General features: G+C 58.0%; 4 protein-coding genes across 4 annotated transcripts; 1 reads left to right on the top strand and 3 right to left on the bottom strand.

Annotated features, from left to right (window-relative positions):
* Positions 1-91: 91 nt before the first annotated feature.
* Positions 92-4,540, bottom strand: BJ171DRAFT_456471 (uncharacterized protein; the record flags this gene model as incomplete). Its single annotated transcript, XM_053108317.1, has 9 exons — positions 4,380-4,540; positions 3,827-4,105; positions 3,256-3,625; positions 3,046-3,137; positions 2,573-2,882; positions 2,201-2,265; positions 2,011-2,073; positions 1,360-1,911; positions 92-1,252 (listed from the first exon to the last, which is right to left on the bottom strand). The coding sequence occupies exons 1-9, from the start codon at positions 4,509-4,511 to the stop codon at positions 92-94; spliced, it is 3,024 nt and encodes a 1,007-aa protein (XP_052969318.1). The 5' UTR covers positions 4,512-4,540.
* Positions 4,541-4,822: 282 nt separating this feature from the next.
* Positions 4,823-7,916, top strand: BJ171DRAFT_493975 (uncharacterized protein). The gene is made up of 2 exons (XM_053109974.1): positions 4,823-6,039; positions 6,164-7,916. Exons 1-2 carry the CDS (start codon positions 4,926-4,928, stop codon positions 7,555-7,557), a joined length of 2,508 nt encoding a protein of 835 aa, XP_052969319.1. The 5' UTR covers positions 4,823-4,925; the 3' UTR covers positions 7,558-7,916.
* Positions 7,917-8,149: 233 nt separating this feature from the next.
* On the bottom strand, positions 8,150-10,122 carry BJ171DRAFT_493977 (uncharacterized protein). The gene has a single exon (XM_053109975.1). The coding sequence runs from the start codon at positions 9,791-9,793 to the stop codon at positions 8,279-8,281; it is 1,515 nt and encodes a 504-aa protein (XP_052969320.1). The 5' UTR covers positions 9,794-10,122; the 3' UTR covers positions 8,150-8,278.
* A 1,570-nt stretch (positions 10,123-11,692) lies between these two features.
* Positions 11,693-12,162, bottom strand: BJ171DRAFT_493979 (uncharacterized protein). Its single transcript, XM_053109976.1, has one exon. It carries the CDS (start codon positions 12,151-12,153, stop codon positions 11,707-11,709), a length of 447 nt encoding a protein of 148 aa, XP_052969321.1. The 5' UTR covers positions 12,154-12,162; the 3' UTR covers positions 11,693-11,706.
* Between the last annotated feature and the right edge of the window lie 204 nt (positions 12,163-12,366).

Here is a 12,366-nt window from a genome sequence, read left to right on the forward strand (position 1 = left end):
CAAGCAGTTTGAGGAAGAGAAAAAGGGAGTTCTCCTGAAATAAAGTTGCCCCACTGATGGCCAGGATTACACGCGCTCATCTCAAGCCGGTTCAATCTGTTTTGGGCACACCGAAACCAAAGGTGGTTCCGGAGGACGCTGTGTCTGTTGACCCGAATGCGAATCCGCCAGCGCTTCCAAACTGAAAGCCGCCAGCACCGCTGGAGCCGCTGCCGAAGGTGAAGCCCCCTGATGGAGCACCAAAGCTAAAGCCAGTGGAGGAGTTGGCTGCACCAGATCCAAATGCTGGAGCGGCAGTCTTCTTGCTGGGGTTAGGCTCTTCGCACGAAATGCATTTGGTCGCATCTTCCTTGTTGGAGCAATCGCAGGTCTTGCACTTCCATGATCCAGCCTCAGCTTCGGGTTTCTTCATGCCGGCTTTGGACCAGTCGAATCCCCCTGAGGGAGCAGAGGTTGCAGCCGACATAGTCGAGGGAGCACCAAATCCGAATGTCGGAGCGGCAGCCTTCTTGCTGGGGTTAGGCTCTTCGCACGAAATGCATTTGGTCGCATCTTCCTTGTTGGAGCAATCGCAGGTCTTGCACTTCCATGATCCAGCCTCAGCTTCGGGTTTCTTCATGCCGGCTTTGGACCAATCGAATCCCCCTGAGGGAGCAGTGGTTGGTGCAGAAGACACGGAGGCAGCACCAAATCCAAACGTTGGCGCGGCAGCCTTCTTGCTGGGGTTAGGCTCTTCGCACGAAATGCATTTGGTCGCATCTTCCTTGTTGGAGCAATCGCAGGTCTTGCACTTCCATGATCCAGCCTCAGCTTCGGGTTTCTTCATGCCGGCTTTGGACCAATCGAATCCCCCTGAGGGAGCAGTGGTTGGTGCAGAAGACACGGAGGCAGCACCAAATCCAAACGTTGGCGCGGCAGCCTTCTTGCTGGGGTTAGGCTCTTCGCACGAAATGCATTTGGTCGCATCTTCCTTGTTGGAGCAATCGCAGGTCTTGCACTTCCATGATCCAGCCTCAGCTTCGGGTTTCTTCATGCCGGCTTTGGACCAATCGAATCCCCCCGAGGAAGCAGAGGTTGCAGCCGACACTGCGATTGGTGAACTGCTGACCTTATCGAAAATGAAGGTCTGGAGGGACTCTCTCGGCGCCTGGGCCGCAGACTCACGGATCGATTTGTCGGCGAACCGCAGGGCAGAGGGAAACACTGCTCTGAATGAGAACAGAGGCAGCTGTGCATGGGAAAGGGAGGAAACCTGGAAGTGATTGCGAATGAAGTGAGACATCGGCTTGCAAATATACCGTTGGATTCCCTATCAGAGCTGCACATAGTTATGCCTATAGCCGAGAAGTCACCACTAACCTTGGAGAGCGACTCCTCGACCGTCTGTGATTGTGACTGTGGAGCTGGGAGTGGAGCAGATGCGATCGGAGCAGGGCCCAGCCGAGCGAGGATGGACGATGCAGGTACATCGGCTTTGGGCGCCGAAGATATCGAGCTTACGTCGCTCTTTGCAGTCGCTGGAAAGTCGGACTGAGACGGCGGCGGTTGTCCAAATGAAAAGCTTGCAGTGGGCGTTGAGAAGCTGAAGGCTGGGAGGGATGGTTTCACCGAGGAGGGCTCGGAGGCCTTGGCTTCCCTATTGAAGCTAGCGAGGGTTTTGCTTGCCTCGGATGCACGGAATGTTGCAGACTCTGCTGCGCTTGAAGACGGAAGGGGGGCAGTCTCGGTCACAAGTACCACCGGCTGGACAGACTTTTTCTCGACTGCAGGCGATGGGAACGAGAAAACAGGCTGGAGCTTTTTGGGAGTATCCGAGGGTTTCTTCCACAGCTCTGACGACTCAGTCACTGCTTGTTTGATCTTCTCAATGTCACCATCCAAGTCGATGGACGACATGACCTTTGCCACGATCTAGGTCAGCGGAAATGTTGGAAACACAGAGACATAAGCATTAGGAGATGCGCTGATGATATGGCAACGAAGGCACAGCCAGAAGTTGTTGAGGCGAACCTTCTTTGAGTTTGTTTTCAGCATCGATTCTTTCCGCGTCACAGACGCCAGAGGCTTCATTGGCTATAGGTACATGAGTCCCGTGTGGGCGAATCATTGGAATACAAATGACGAGTCAGAGACACGTTTGCATGAGATTGAGGCGGATTGGATGCGGCTGTTCTGCAAGGCACTACACGTTCTCCCGAACCTGAGCCGGGGCATCGCTGCTGTCGAGAATCTCCAGTAACTTCTTCGCCGTCGCAGATCTGGGTGCTGTAGCCAAGGTTTGGTCGTTCAGATGATTGAGAATGAGGTGGATATACGAAGGAGCGTAATTTAGTAAACCGACAGCGTGGGCCACACAATAGATGGACTCGCAAGAATCGGCCCGCATATCCGCACACAATGCTCTGCAATCCCAGTCCGTTTTTCTCAGTGCAGGAGGCGGTGTACTGCAGGTTGTAATCCCACGCACTGTCTCTTGCAACCACAGCTCAGAAAACCAAAGTGTCGTGAAGCAAAGGTTGCGAAAGTCAAGGTCGAGCAACGACAGAGATTCACCTCTGGATCTCTCGCGTACCTGTTGTCAATTTTGGCGGCGCGATTTGGTCCGAGAGAGACTCAAGGATGGCCGGTGCGGGCTTGATGTCACCTGCACCCTCAACGGGGTCGGAGACTTTGGAGCGCTTGCCACTCTGGAGCACTGCTGACAGCGCCTTCTTCTCAGAGGAAGTTGAAGTAGAGGGAGTCAAGGGTGCAGGGACAGATGTCGGCACGCTGTTCAATGATCCGATGCCGAGGCCAAATGGGCGAGAGCTGTTCGTCCGGAAGATGGCTTTGGTAGGAGGTTTTGCCGTGGCGCTTGCGAATCGAGAGGGCTTTCCGGGGGTCTGATGGGCAGCATCGACACGAATGCATAAGCTGGGGCGGCGCACGACAACGATGCATCCTCCATGAGAGACGACGCATCCTCCATGTCAGATCTTCAAGTGTCTGAACATGCACAGCGAAGTGACGGGGGAGTAAGCCGGAGCTTCAAGTTATGATAGATACCAGGATTGCTTTGCGGGCGCTGCTGGAGGAGAGAGGGGCTGTGGCTGAAGGAACAGAGGTGATTGAGGAGCCAAAGATGACCTTACTGGGCTCTGGGACAAGACGAGCAAGCAAAGTAGCAGACTTAGTCGTGTGTCTACGATCTCTGGCGATGAGCGTGCCGATGCCGAACAGTCAGAGATGCATCCTCACGCTGGGATTAAGACGCACCGGCTTGGGTTTGCAAGATTCCAATGATTTTCTTTGCCTCGTCGTTGGTCAATTTTTGGTCGCCCTTCCGACTGAAGAAGCTCGCCAGAAGTTCGTTTGTTCGCTTGGGAGGAGAGCCGACGTGTTCGCGTGTCAGATCCGACAGCACATTTGCCAAGGGCTCGGCCTCGGACTTGGATGGGTGCGGAGCAAAGGTGAAAGTGAACTTTGAGCTAAATGACGGCGTGCTGGCAAGGCCGTCAAAGTTGGGCCGGGTGGAGGGCACCGCAGCGGAGGACTCGGCAGGTTTGGGGAGCGGGTCTGACTCCTCTGTCTTGCGCTTCAGAGGGCCGTGCTGATTCAGGAGGGACTCGACTTCATCTGCGATGCTCTGGGACAGCACAGAGCAATAAGGAAAACAGCCGAGGTTAGCACGGCTCCAGCGTCCCCGATAACATCACTACACACAAGTCGGGGTTGCCCTCAATAGTGGCGGCCGGGACACGGATGGATACCCCACATCCGTCGGGTGGACCGAGTCTGTAGATCTACGATCTCAGTCCACACCGGCAGAGTAAGCGCATCTAGCTACCTCGTCCTGCGGCTTCCCAAATACGCTGCGTTCCGGAACAGGACGGGCTGATGGAGGCAGTCTGTGCAAGCTCATCAGCTTGGGCGCTGGTTCAACAGGCGAGCTCGAAGTGGTTGGAGGAGACGAAGCCCCGTCGGAGCGAGATGACACTGAGGACGCCGGAGTTTGGGTTCTCGGTTTAGACGGTGTCAGAAGCTTGAAGACGGGACTGGCAAAGGTCTGGAGAAGACCGATGAAGCCCGACGAAGTCGCCTGACGCTTTGAGGGAGGGGTTGATATCTGTCCGAGAGAAAATAGACCGATTAGAAATCTGCATTCTCCGCCCAATCGCAAATGTCGATTCAAGAGTGGAAGTGCTGGGACTTGATCGGAGGCAGGATCGCCGACTCGATTGCAAACAGGAAATGCCGATCGCTGCAACGGATGGAAGCTCGATCGGTGAATCCCGGCAGGATGCGTCGCCCGAGCACCGGCCCGGCCATTTGGAGCAACGACTGAGGGCAGGGCAGGATTTTTAAAGAGCAGTAGGAGATCGCATGCGAGCCGAGGGTACATTTTCACGGTCGGAGGGATGGCCAGGGCGGGCGGCATCCGCAAGTGCACTCGGATCTTGGTCTGGAGAGGAAGGATCGAGTTTGCGCTTGGTGCCGGTGGAGCCGCTGGAGGGCGTCGGGGTGGTATACATGGCTGCAAGGACTGCAGAGAGACCTGGAGCCGAGCCGGGGACGGAGAGGGGCCGAAGACAGCACGACCAAGACAGCACGACCGAGACGCGGAAAGGAGGGCGGGGGATGAAATTCATATGTGCAAATACAGACATATGCGCCGACCCAGCGAGTGGGCACCGTGTGCGACGCCGTTCAGTGCGCGGTTCTGTGCAGCAGCCCTCTCGGTGTGCCCTCGGTGTGCCCTCGGTGTGCCCTCGGTATGTCCTCGCCTCGCGGCGCTTGGTGCTGAGTTCGAGCCCGGCGCGAACCCAGACTCGGACTTGGCTTTGATCTTGCTTGGACCTGCTCGGACCTGCTCGGACCCACTCGGACCTGGACACGCACGGACCTGCTCATCTGCCCTCGCTTCCGACACCCTCGACGCCCACCCCATGTACTCGCCCGGTGGCGACTCGCTGTTCGCGGACGAAGCCTCGCCACCCACCCTCGACCAAGACAGCGCAGACGATGTCGACAGCAGCAGCAGCCCTCTCAGGTGGAAATGGGGCTTTGGCATGCGAGCCGGTGACCTCGTTTGGACGCCACTGGTCCATCCAATCTACCACGACTCGGTCGTCCTCTGGCCTGCCCGCGTCATCCGCCGTCTCTACGAGACAGATGTGCTTCATCCATCCATCTCGTGGCTTGTCCACAACCCCGAAGGCGCAATGCTTTCCGCGTCTCTCGCCGAGCTTGCCCATCCGGACTTTGTTCTGCATCCAGACCGCAAGATCGAAATCATCCTCGACGAAATCCAACGGCGAAAGGTCCGCCTGACCACCAACGGATCTTACTCCCCCAGCTCTGCCGATCCCCTCAGCCTCGCCAACAACCCCGAGTCCGACGCAGCCCAGTACTCGCCCTATGTCGAAGACGGCTCGGTGCTTGTCTCGGACGACGGTGTCGATGGCATTGGCCGCGACAACAACAGAAACAGCAACGACGGCAATGACGACGGCAACAACAGCGACAACAGTCAAGATGGCACCGGCAAACGCAGCCCCAGCCAGCCGCCAAACTCGAAGCGAGTCAAGTATGATGACAACAATGACAGCAATGACAACGGTGGCAACAATGCCGCAAGCCAGTTCGACCCCGCCCAGATATACAACTCAGACACGAACCGCGCCTCCTCGGCGCCGGAATCCTATGAGACCGTTTCGCACTGGCTCCCTGACCATGCTGCGCTCGACTCACCGTCGTCGGGTGTCCCCGTCAGCAACAGCGACGAGCACGATGGCTTTTTGTTCATCACGAGCAACCGTTCGATACCCAACAGCAACTCGGGCCTCACTTTGGAGCCTCCAATGACCATCAACTCGATCGAGATGCTTGATTATGATGAGGACGACGACGAGGACGCCGACTATCAGCCTCAGGACCAGGGCTCGCCCGTGTCATCAAGCAGTGGAAGCGACTCGAGCTCTGAATCCAACTCCGACTCGGGCTCGGATGCGGAGTCCGATGCGCTCCGCGCGGCACCTCTCCTTCCGGAAGAACAGAAATGTACACGTTGATGCTGCCTCGATCTGCTCTCAGCGCCCTGGCTGTTACTGGTACCTGTTGCACCGGCCGCTCTATTGGATATTGCTGCAGCCCATTGATTCTGATGCTCTTGTTGTCCATGCAGCCCGCCGCCTCGCCAACCCTGATGAGTCCGTCCTGAACGCAGCCGGCGACAGCGATGGAGACACCCAAACTGAGCACCCGGCTCTCCGGGTATCCCCATCGGTCGAGCACCCTACCATCTGGGAGACTGACTCGGAGGACGTTGATTTCGAGCCCAAGGATGAAGATGACTCCTCGTCCACATCGGGAAGCTCCGGGGACTCCTTTGCAAGCGATAGCTCGTACGGTCCGACCGTCCCGCAAGTGCCCTTATCCCCAGATGGATCCCGTGCCTCTACTACGCCGAATGAGCTGGCTCTGTCCGAGTCCAGCAGCCCCACAGAGTTGCTGGATGACGAGTTGGAGCTGGATGAGTCCGAGTTCGGTCCGGACTTTCCCCAGAGCATGGAAAACCTTTTGGAAATGTTCCGCAAGTACGATCTCGAAGGACAGGCCCAGTTTATAGTTGAGCCACTACCCTTCCCAACTCGTCTGGAGCCGCTGAGAAAGAAAGTTGCCGGCAGCTGGAGACCAGAAACAGACGAAGAGAGCGCCGTGCGGCCTCGGAACTTTTGGCTCAAGGCCGAAACCTCGCTGATCCCGTTCATGATGCACCTGCCGACTATGAAGGACATGGACGTCTACTGGAATCGCGCCGTGATTCAGGCCCTCGATCTCTCCTCCAGCTGGGCCATTCCCTCCGCCGAAGAAGACGTGGACCTCCATCAACACTTGTGCCGGGCCGTCCTCGAGCCTGATCCGGGACTCGGCGCAAAGGACATTCTGTTTGGATACCTCGACAGCTACAGCCCATTGGACCGCCCGATAGGTTCTGCAGTGGGATCTGCGGTGGTGCCCCTGGCCGCCTTCCGGTTGGGTCCCGAGCGCATCTGTCCAGGCGACCTGTGTCGGCTCAACCCGCGCTTGATCGGCTCGCGCCTGACACGCTCGGATATGGCCATCATCAAGCAGCAGGAGGGCCACAATGCTGCCTTTTTGAAGCAGGTCTTCCCGTCTGACGGTGCCTGGTGGGAGCGCATGGAATGCTTCGAAGTTCACTCCATCACCGCGTACATTCCTCCTGAGCCACCCCAGGATGCCGAGTATCGCCAGCACATCTCGCCTCAAGTCGAGATGCGGGGCCGCATCTTGATCGCCACTCGCAGGGTGGATGTCAAGGGCAAGTCGAAGTACCGGCCCCACCGCAACCCGAACGAGTTTGACGATGAGCGAATCGAGTTTTCGTACACGGGCGAAGAGCGCATCATCGACCCCACCAAGGATCTTTGGGGACGCATCTATGTCGAATTTCTTCGATCACCAAGGCGGTGCCGGGCGCCATTCGAAGGAACGTTCGAAGGCGACGGCAACATTGCTGTGAACGACAGGAAGCCGATCGTGATCAACTTTAGCTAGCGAGCGCGAGCAGTAGAGATCCCCAAGTTTGCATTTCGTGGAGATCGACCAGACTCGCCACTGTATCCGCCGGAACAGCGAGCAGGACGCCGGCACAGAATCCGATCGACGAGCAGGACGTCATCGGATCGATGGTTTCCGCACCGGCGCGAGCCTGAAGCTTCGATGGCGATACAAATGCTACGCAAATGGTCATGATACTGACAATTGATTCGCCGAGATTCGTGCTCGATCCAACGAAATCGGTACAATGTTTAACGAGCATCACACGGCCTGCTCTCGCTACCGCGCAATCAGTGGCTGTTGCTGCTGCGGATCACATGTGTACGGATAGAGAATATACAACTCTTCTAACAAAACAGGAGACACATTCATTGGCGATATGCTGCAGTGCAGAAACTTGGGCTGCTGTGCAAAAATTTAGGCTGCAGTCATCAGCGGTCTATGCCGAACCATTGCTACCGCCGTTGTGCCAACAGGACCACGCACTTCGATCGCACCAGCCAATCTCGGACGGCTGCATCTCGACATGCATATCTGACCCCTACTTTCGTGCCGACGCCCACAAACACACAGACAAGCCATATGTATATTCAGGGGATCCAGCAATCAGTCGTTAACCGGAAAGTCCAGGCGCTCGACTTTGTTGTGAACACTGCAGCCAACGAGAGCTGCACATTGGATTCGTGGTGTAACTTGCTCTGATTCTCTGCATTCACACCTAGTACTCGTGCTCGCCACCGTCGGGACTCCGGCGTGGAACAGCGGGAAGCTGGAATCCTCCGTTCGTCGCCATGTCGGCAAGCTTCTCCAGGTCAGTCAGATCGTCACCAGTCGACTCTGCCCCGCCGTCAGCCTCATCCGAGGACGGGCCGCGGGCTCGGTCGGCGGGTTCATCCTTGAAACTCAGGTGCGCCGGCTTGTAGAAGCTGCCTTTGACAAGCGAGCCCGTGCTCGATCGTACACTGGACGAGGCGAAAGGCACTGCGCCTGGTGGCTCGATCGGGCTTGGGCCGCTCGAAGATTGCGAGCTCAGGCGATCGACCAGGGTGTTGATGCGCATCGAGTTTTGCGCCGTCTGGGCGTTGACGGAGCTGAGAATGTCCCACTTCTTGTCCATCGTCCCACGCAGATCCATGATGGTTTCCCCCGTGCGCTGGAGCTGGCTGTTGACGGGCGACAGATAGGTTTGGATGGTTTGCTGCACAGCCTGCTCTGAGATGCAGTCCTGAAGCCGGCCCTTGAGGAGCGCAACCTGCTGCTCGACCCGGACCAGCTCCTTCTGGACACGATCGTCGAGGTCGCTGCGAATCAGCCTGATGTCGGACACGAGCGACTCGATCAACTTGGGGTACTCGGCTACATGCAGCTCGAGGCTGTCAATCCGCTTGGTTGCACTCTCATGCATCTGTCGGCTTCGGGTCTGGAACTCCTGGTTGTCTCGCTCTCGGCCGGCGGCAAATTCCCGCAGCCGCTCCTTGATGGAGCTGTCTTGGTCCTGCAACCTCTGAAGCTTCTGGTCATGCGTCATCAAATCGACATCCATCTGCGTTTTGAGTTTTTGGACCTCGCTCTGGATCGTGGCCTGGAGCCGGTCCAGATCGCTGATGCTCGCTTTGAAGCGGCTGGAATCCTTGACCTCACTCACCGAGCGCTGGGTCTGTTGGGCGTGCTCGTGGAGCTCGCCGAGCACGGACCGTTTAAAGTCCTCAAAGTACTGCTTCTGCGCCTGGAGCTGTGCTGGAAAGCCATCCAGTTTATCGATCTGCTCTGCAAGCTGGCCCTTGATGGACGCTATGAGGCCTTCGAGCGACACCGTCTGCTCGCCAATCAGCACGTCGGTTGACTGGGCCTGCTCTTTGATGCGATTCCGCAGCGCCGAGTCTGTCTCCGAGATCCGGGTCTTGATATCCTCGATGACGACGTTGAATTCTTCCCATTTGGCCCCGACGACATCGAGTGCCAGATTGGTGCGGTTGGCCATCTCGGCAAGATCCTCGCGCATGGCCTTGCTGAGCTCCTGTTTGGCCTCGGCTACAGACTGGTCGACGACAGCGAGCTTCTCGTCCAGCTGGCCGAGCTGGCGCCCTAACTTCTTCTCGGCGCTCTCGAGATCCATGCGGTTGGCTTTGAGCAAGATCGACTCCCTTGTGTCGCTGATGGACTGCTCCAGCTTGATGTCCTGGGCCTCGAGCTGGGTGAACTGCTCCCCGAGCCGCTTCTCGGTCTCGGCCATTTGAGTTTTGCTGACTTTGTCGGCCAGCAATTCCTGGGTTGCGTTGATTCTCTCTTCCAAGGCGATGTCTCGGATCTGGAGCTCGGTGGCATGCGCCTTGACAGCCTCGCTGACAGCCTCGAGCTCCTTCTTGGTAGACCGGGCCGAGATATCCTCCCTGGCGGCCAGCAGCGCTTCCTCGGTCTGGACAATGCGGGCCTCAATCAGACCGTCGGACTGCTTGAGCTTGGCGTGGACATCGTCCAGGTTGCGCTTGGTGGCCCTGGTCTCGATGTTCTCCTTGGCCTCGGCCAGAGCAGCTGTTAGATGCTCCACGCTCGACTGGATGCTGCCGATGGATGCCTGAAGCCGAGCTTCGCCTTCCTGGGTCTCTCGAACAGTTGCACGGGTTGCTAGGTCCTCCTTGAACATCTCCATGGTCTGATCAAACTGGGCTGTCCGCGCATTGAGCCGCTCGTCCATCTCGGTCTTGGCCCGCTGCACAAGTAGTTCGTTCTCCTGAATCAGACCAAGCATGGCTTCGTTGTCGGCCTTGAGCTGCTGTGTCTGGGTGCCGATGCGTCCTTCGAGCTGGTTAATTTCGGTGCGATAGTGGACCTTGGCATCATCCAGCTTTCTGTCCAGCGCGACCTGCTGCTCGTGGGAAAGCTCGGCAGACTCCTTGAGACGCTTCCGTAGCTGCCCAAGCTGCGTCTCCAGATCCTCGACCGATCGGACCTTGGCCAGCGTCAGCTGCTCCACGATCTTCTTGAGCTCATCCTCGCTCCTCTCGCGCTGCTCATGTTCTTCATGGCGAACGCTCTCGAGCTCCTCGCCAAGACGCTTCTCGAGCTGGGCGACGGTCTGGCGCAGCAGATCAAAGTCCAGCTCGGCTTGCTGGTTTCCATCCATCCTCGACTGGATCTCGGCCCGGAGGACATTCTCTACGCCGGCGAGCTTCTGTTCGCCCGACCGCTCGACCAGCAGAACAGATTCCTGGATGGTGCGCAGGGCCATGACCGAAGCCTGCTTCAGCTCTTGTTGCTGCAGCTGGAGCTCGTCTCCTTTCTTGCTGATGGCCTGCTGCATCATGCGGAAGCCCTCCTGCATATCCGATCGGATCTGTGATTCAAACTTTGCCCGGGCCGCCCGCTCCTCGGCCACAGTCTTTTCGATGGCTGAGATTTGACCTGTGACCTTGGCCAGCAGCTGCATCTCGGATTCCTTGAACGAGCGCTCGGCCATCTTGATCACGTCGGTCATGCCCATGATGCCCTTCTCACGCTCCTGCCGCTCTCTGTCGGCGGTCAGGATGACCAGCTGGCGGGTGGACTCGAGTCGATCGCCCAGCTCTCGCTCCTGGCTCTGCAGCAGCCGCTTCATGTCCTGGTACAGATCCTTCATGTTGTTCTCGAAGGCAAAGCGACCGCGGCCGTCCTGGTCGAGGCGAACTCGGATCTCCTGCATCGCCGAGTCGAGGCGCTTGGAAAGAGTGTCGGTCGAAGAATCGAGCGAGCTCTGGAGCAATTCAAAGGCATGGTCGTGTTCCTTGACGGCCCGCTGCAGATCGGCGGCTCGTTGTTGGTCAAACTCCCAGTCCCGGGTACGATTCTTGATCTCGGCGCTGGCCTCGCTCGCCTGGAGCGAGTATGCCTCCAGCTTGTACCGGACCGAGTTGACGGCCTCGTTCATGCTCCGGTGTCGCTCCTCTTCGTCCTCCATGAGCTGCTCCCAGTGCCGCTGCTTGGCGACCAAGTCGGCGACGACCTGGTGCAGCTTGAGCTGGTCCCGTTCCAGCCGGTTGGCCATCTCTTGTGCTGCCTCGCGGGATCGCCGGTCGGCCGCCTCGGCTTGCTTGGAGACATCTCGGATCGTCACGCCGTCCATGGCAACGGTCTCCTGCAGCTTGTCGAGTTTTGCGCTCATCGTGGCCATCAGCGTCTTGCCGATCTGCAACTCGGCCTCGAGCCAGCCGCGGCTGCGTCGCTCTTGCTGCAGGGACTCTTCTGCGAAGCGCAGACTGGATAGCATTTCGTCGTTGGGTCCGGCGGCCGCGGCTGCCGCAGCCAGAGACGGAACCAGACCGGCTCCAGGGCCTGACCCTGCCGTGAGACTGGACGGTTGGGCCGAGGCGAATCCGGGCCCAGAGGCTGGAGCAAGGCTCTTCGTCGCGGACGGGAAAGTAGATCGCTCGGTTCTGAAAGTGGTGTTCGCCGGTGCTCCTTGAGGTGGCAGACGGTCTTCGTCCATGCGAATGTCGGGAGTCGGGCTCTGAGTCGGCAACGGAATGCGAACAAGCAGGAAATCGACACACGGTATGCCGAGAGAATAACACAAGATGTGAGCAGAGTAAATCCAGGGTGCAGACAGAGAAGAGCCATGTCAGTGTCGGTGTCAGTGTCAGTATCGAAACGGAAGTATGGCGCGACTGAAGTTGTGAGCAAATTCGGACTTTGGTACTCTGGCCGGCATCCCTGCAACGATATCCGTGCTATCCATGTTCCCACGGGCCAGCGCACCCGATCCGACGCGCAGGTTTTATACCTGCGATGGTGGTGCTCCCGTTGGTCCATATCCGCGGCGGTATGCGTCAA

The sequence above is a fragment of the Polychytrium aggregatum genome, assembly GCF_025602895.1.
Source record: "Polychytrium aggregatum strain JEL109 chromosome Unknown BJ171scaffold_8, whole genome shotgun sequence".
NCBI classification, from domain to species: Eukaryota; Fungi; Chytridiomycota; class Chytridiomycetes; order Polychytriales; genus Polychytrium; species Polychytrium aggregatum.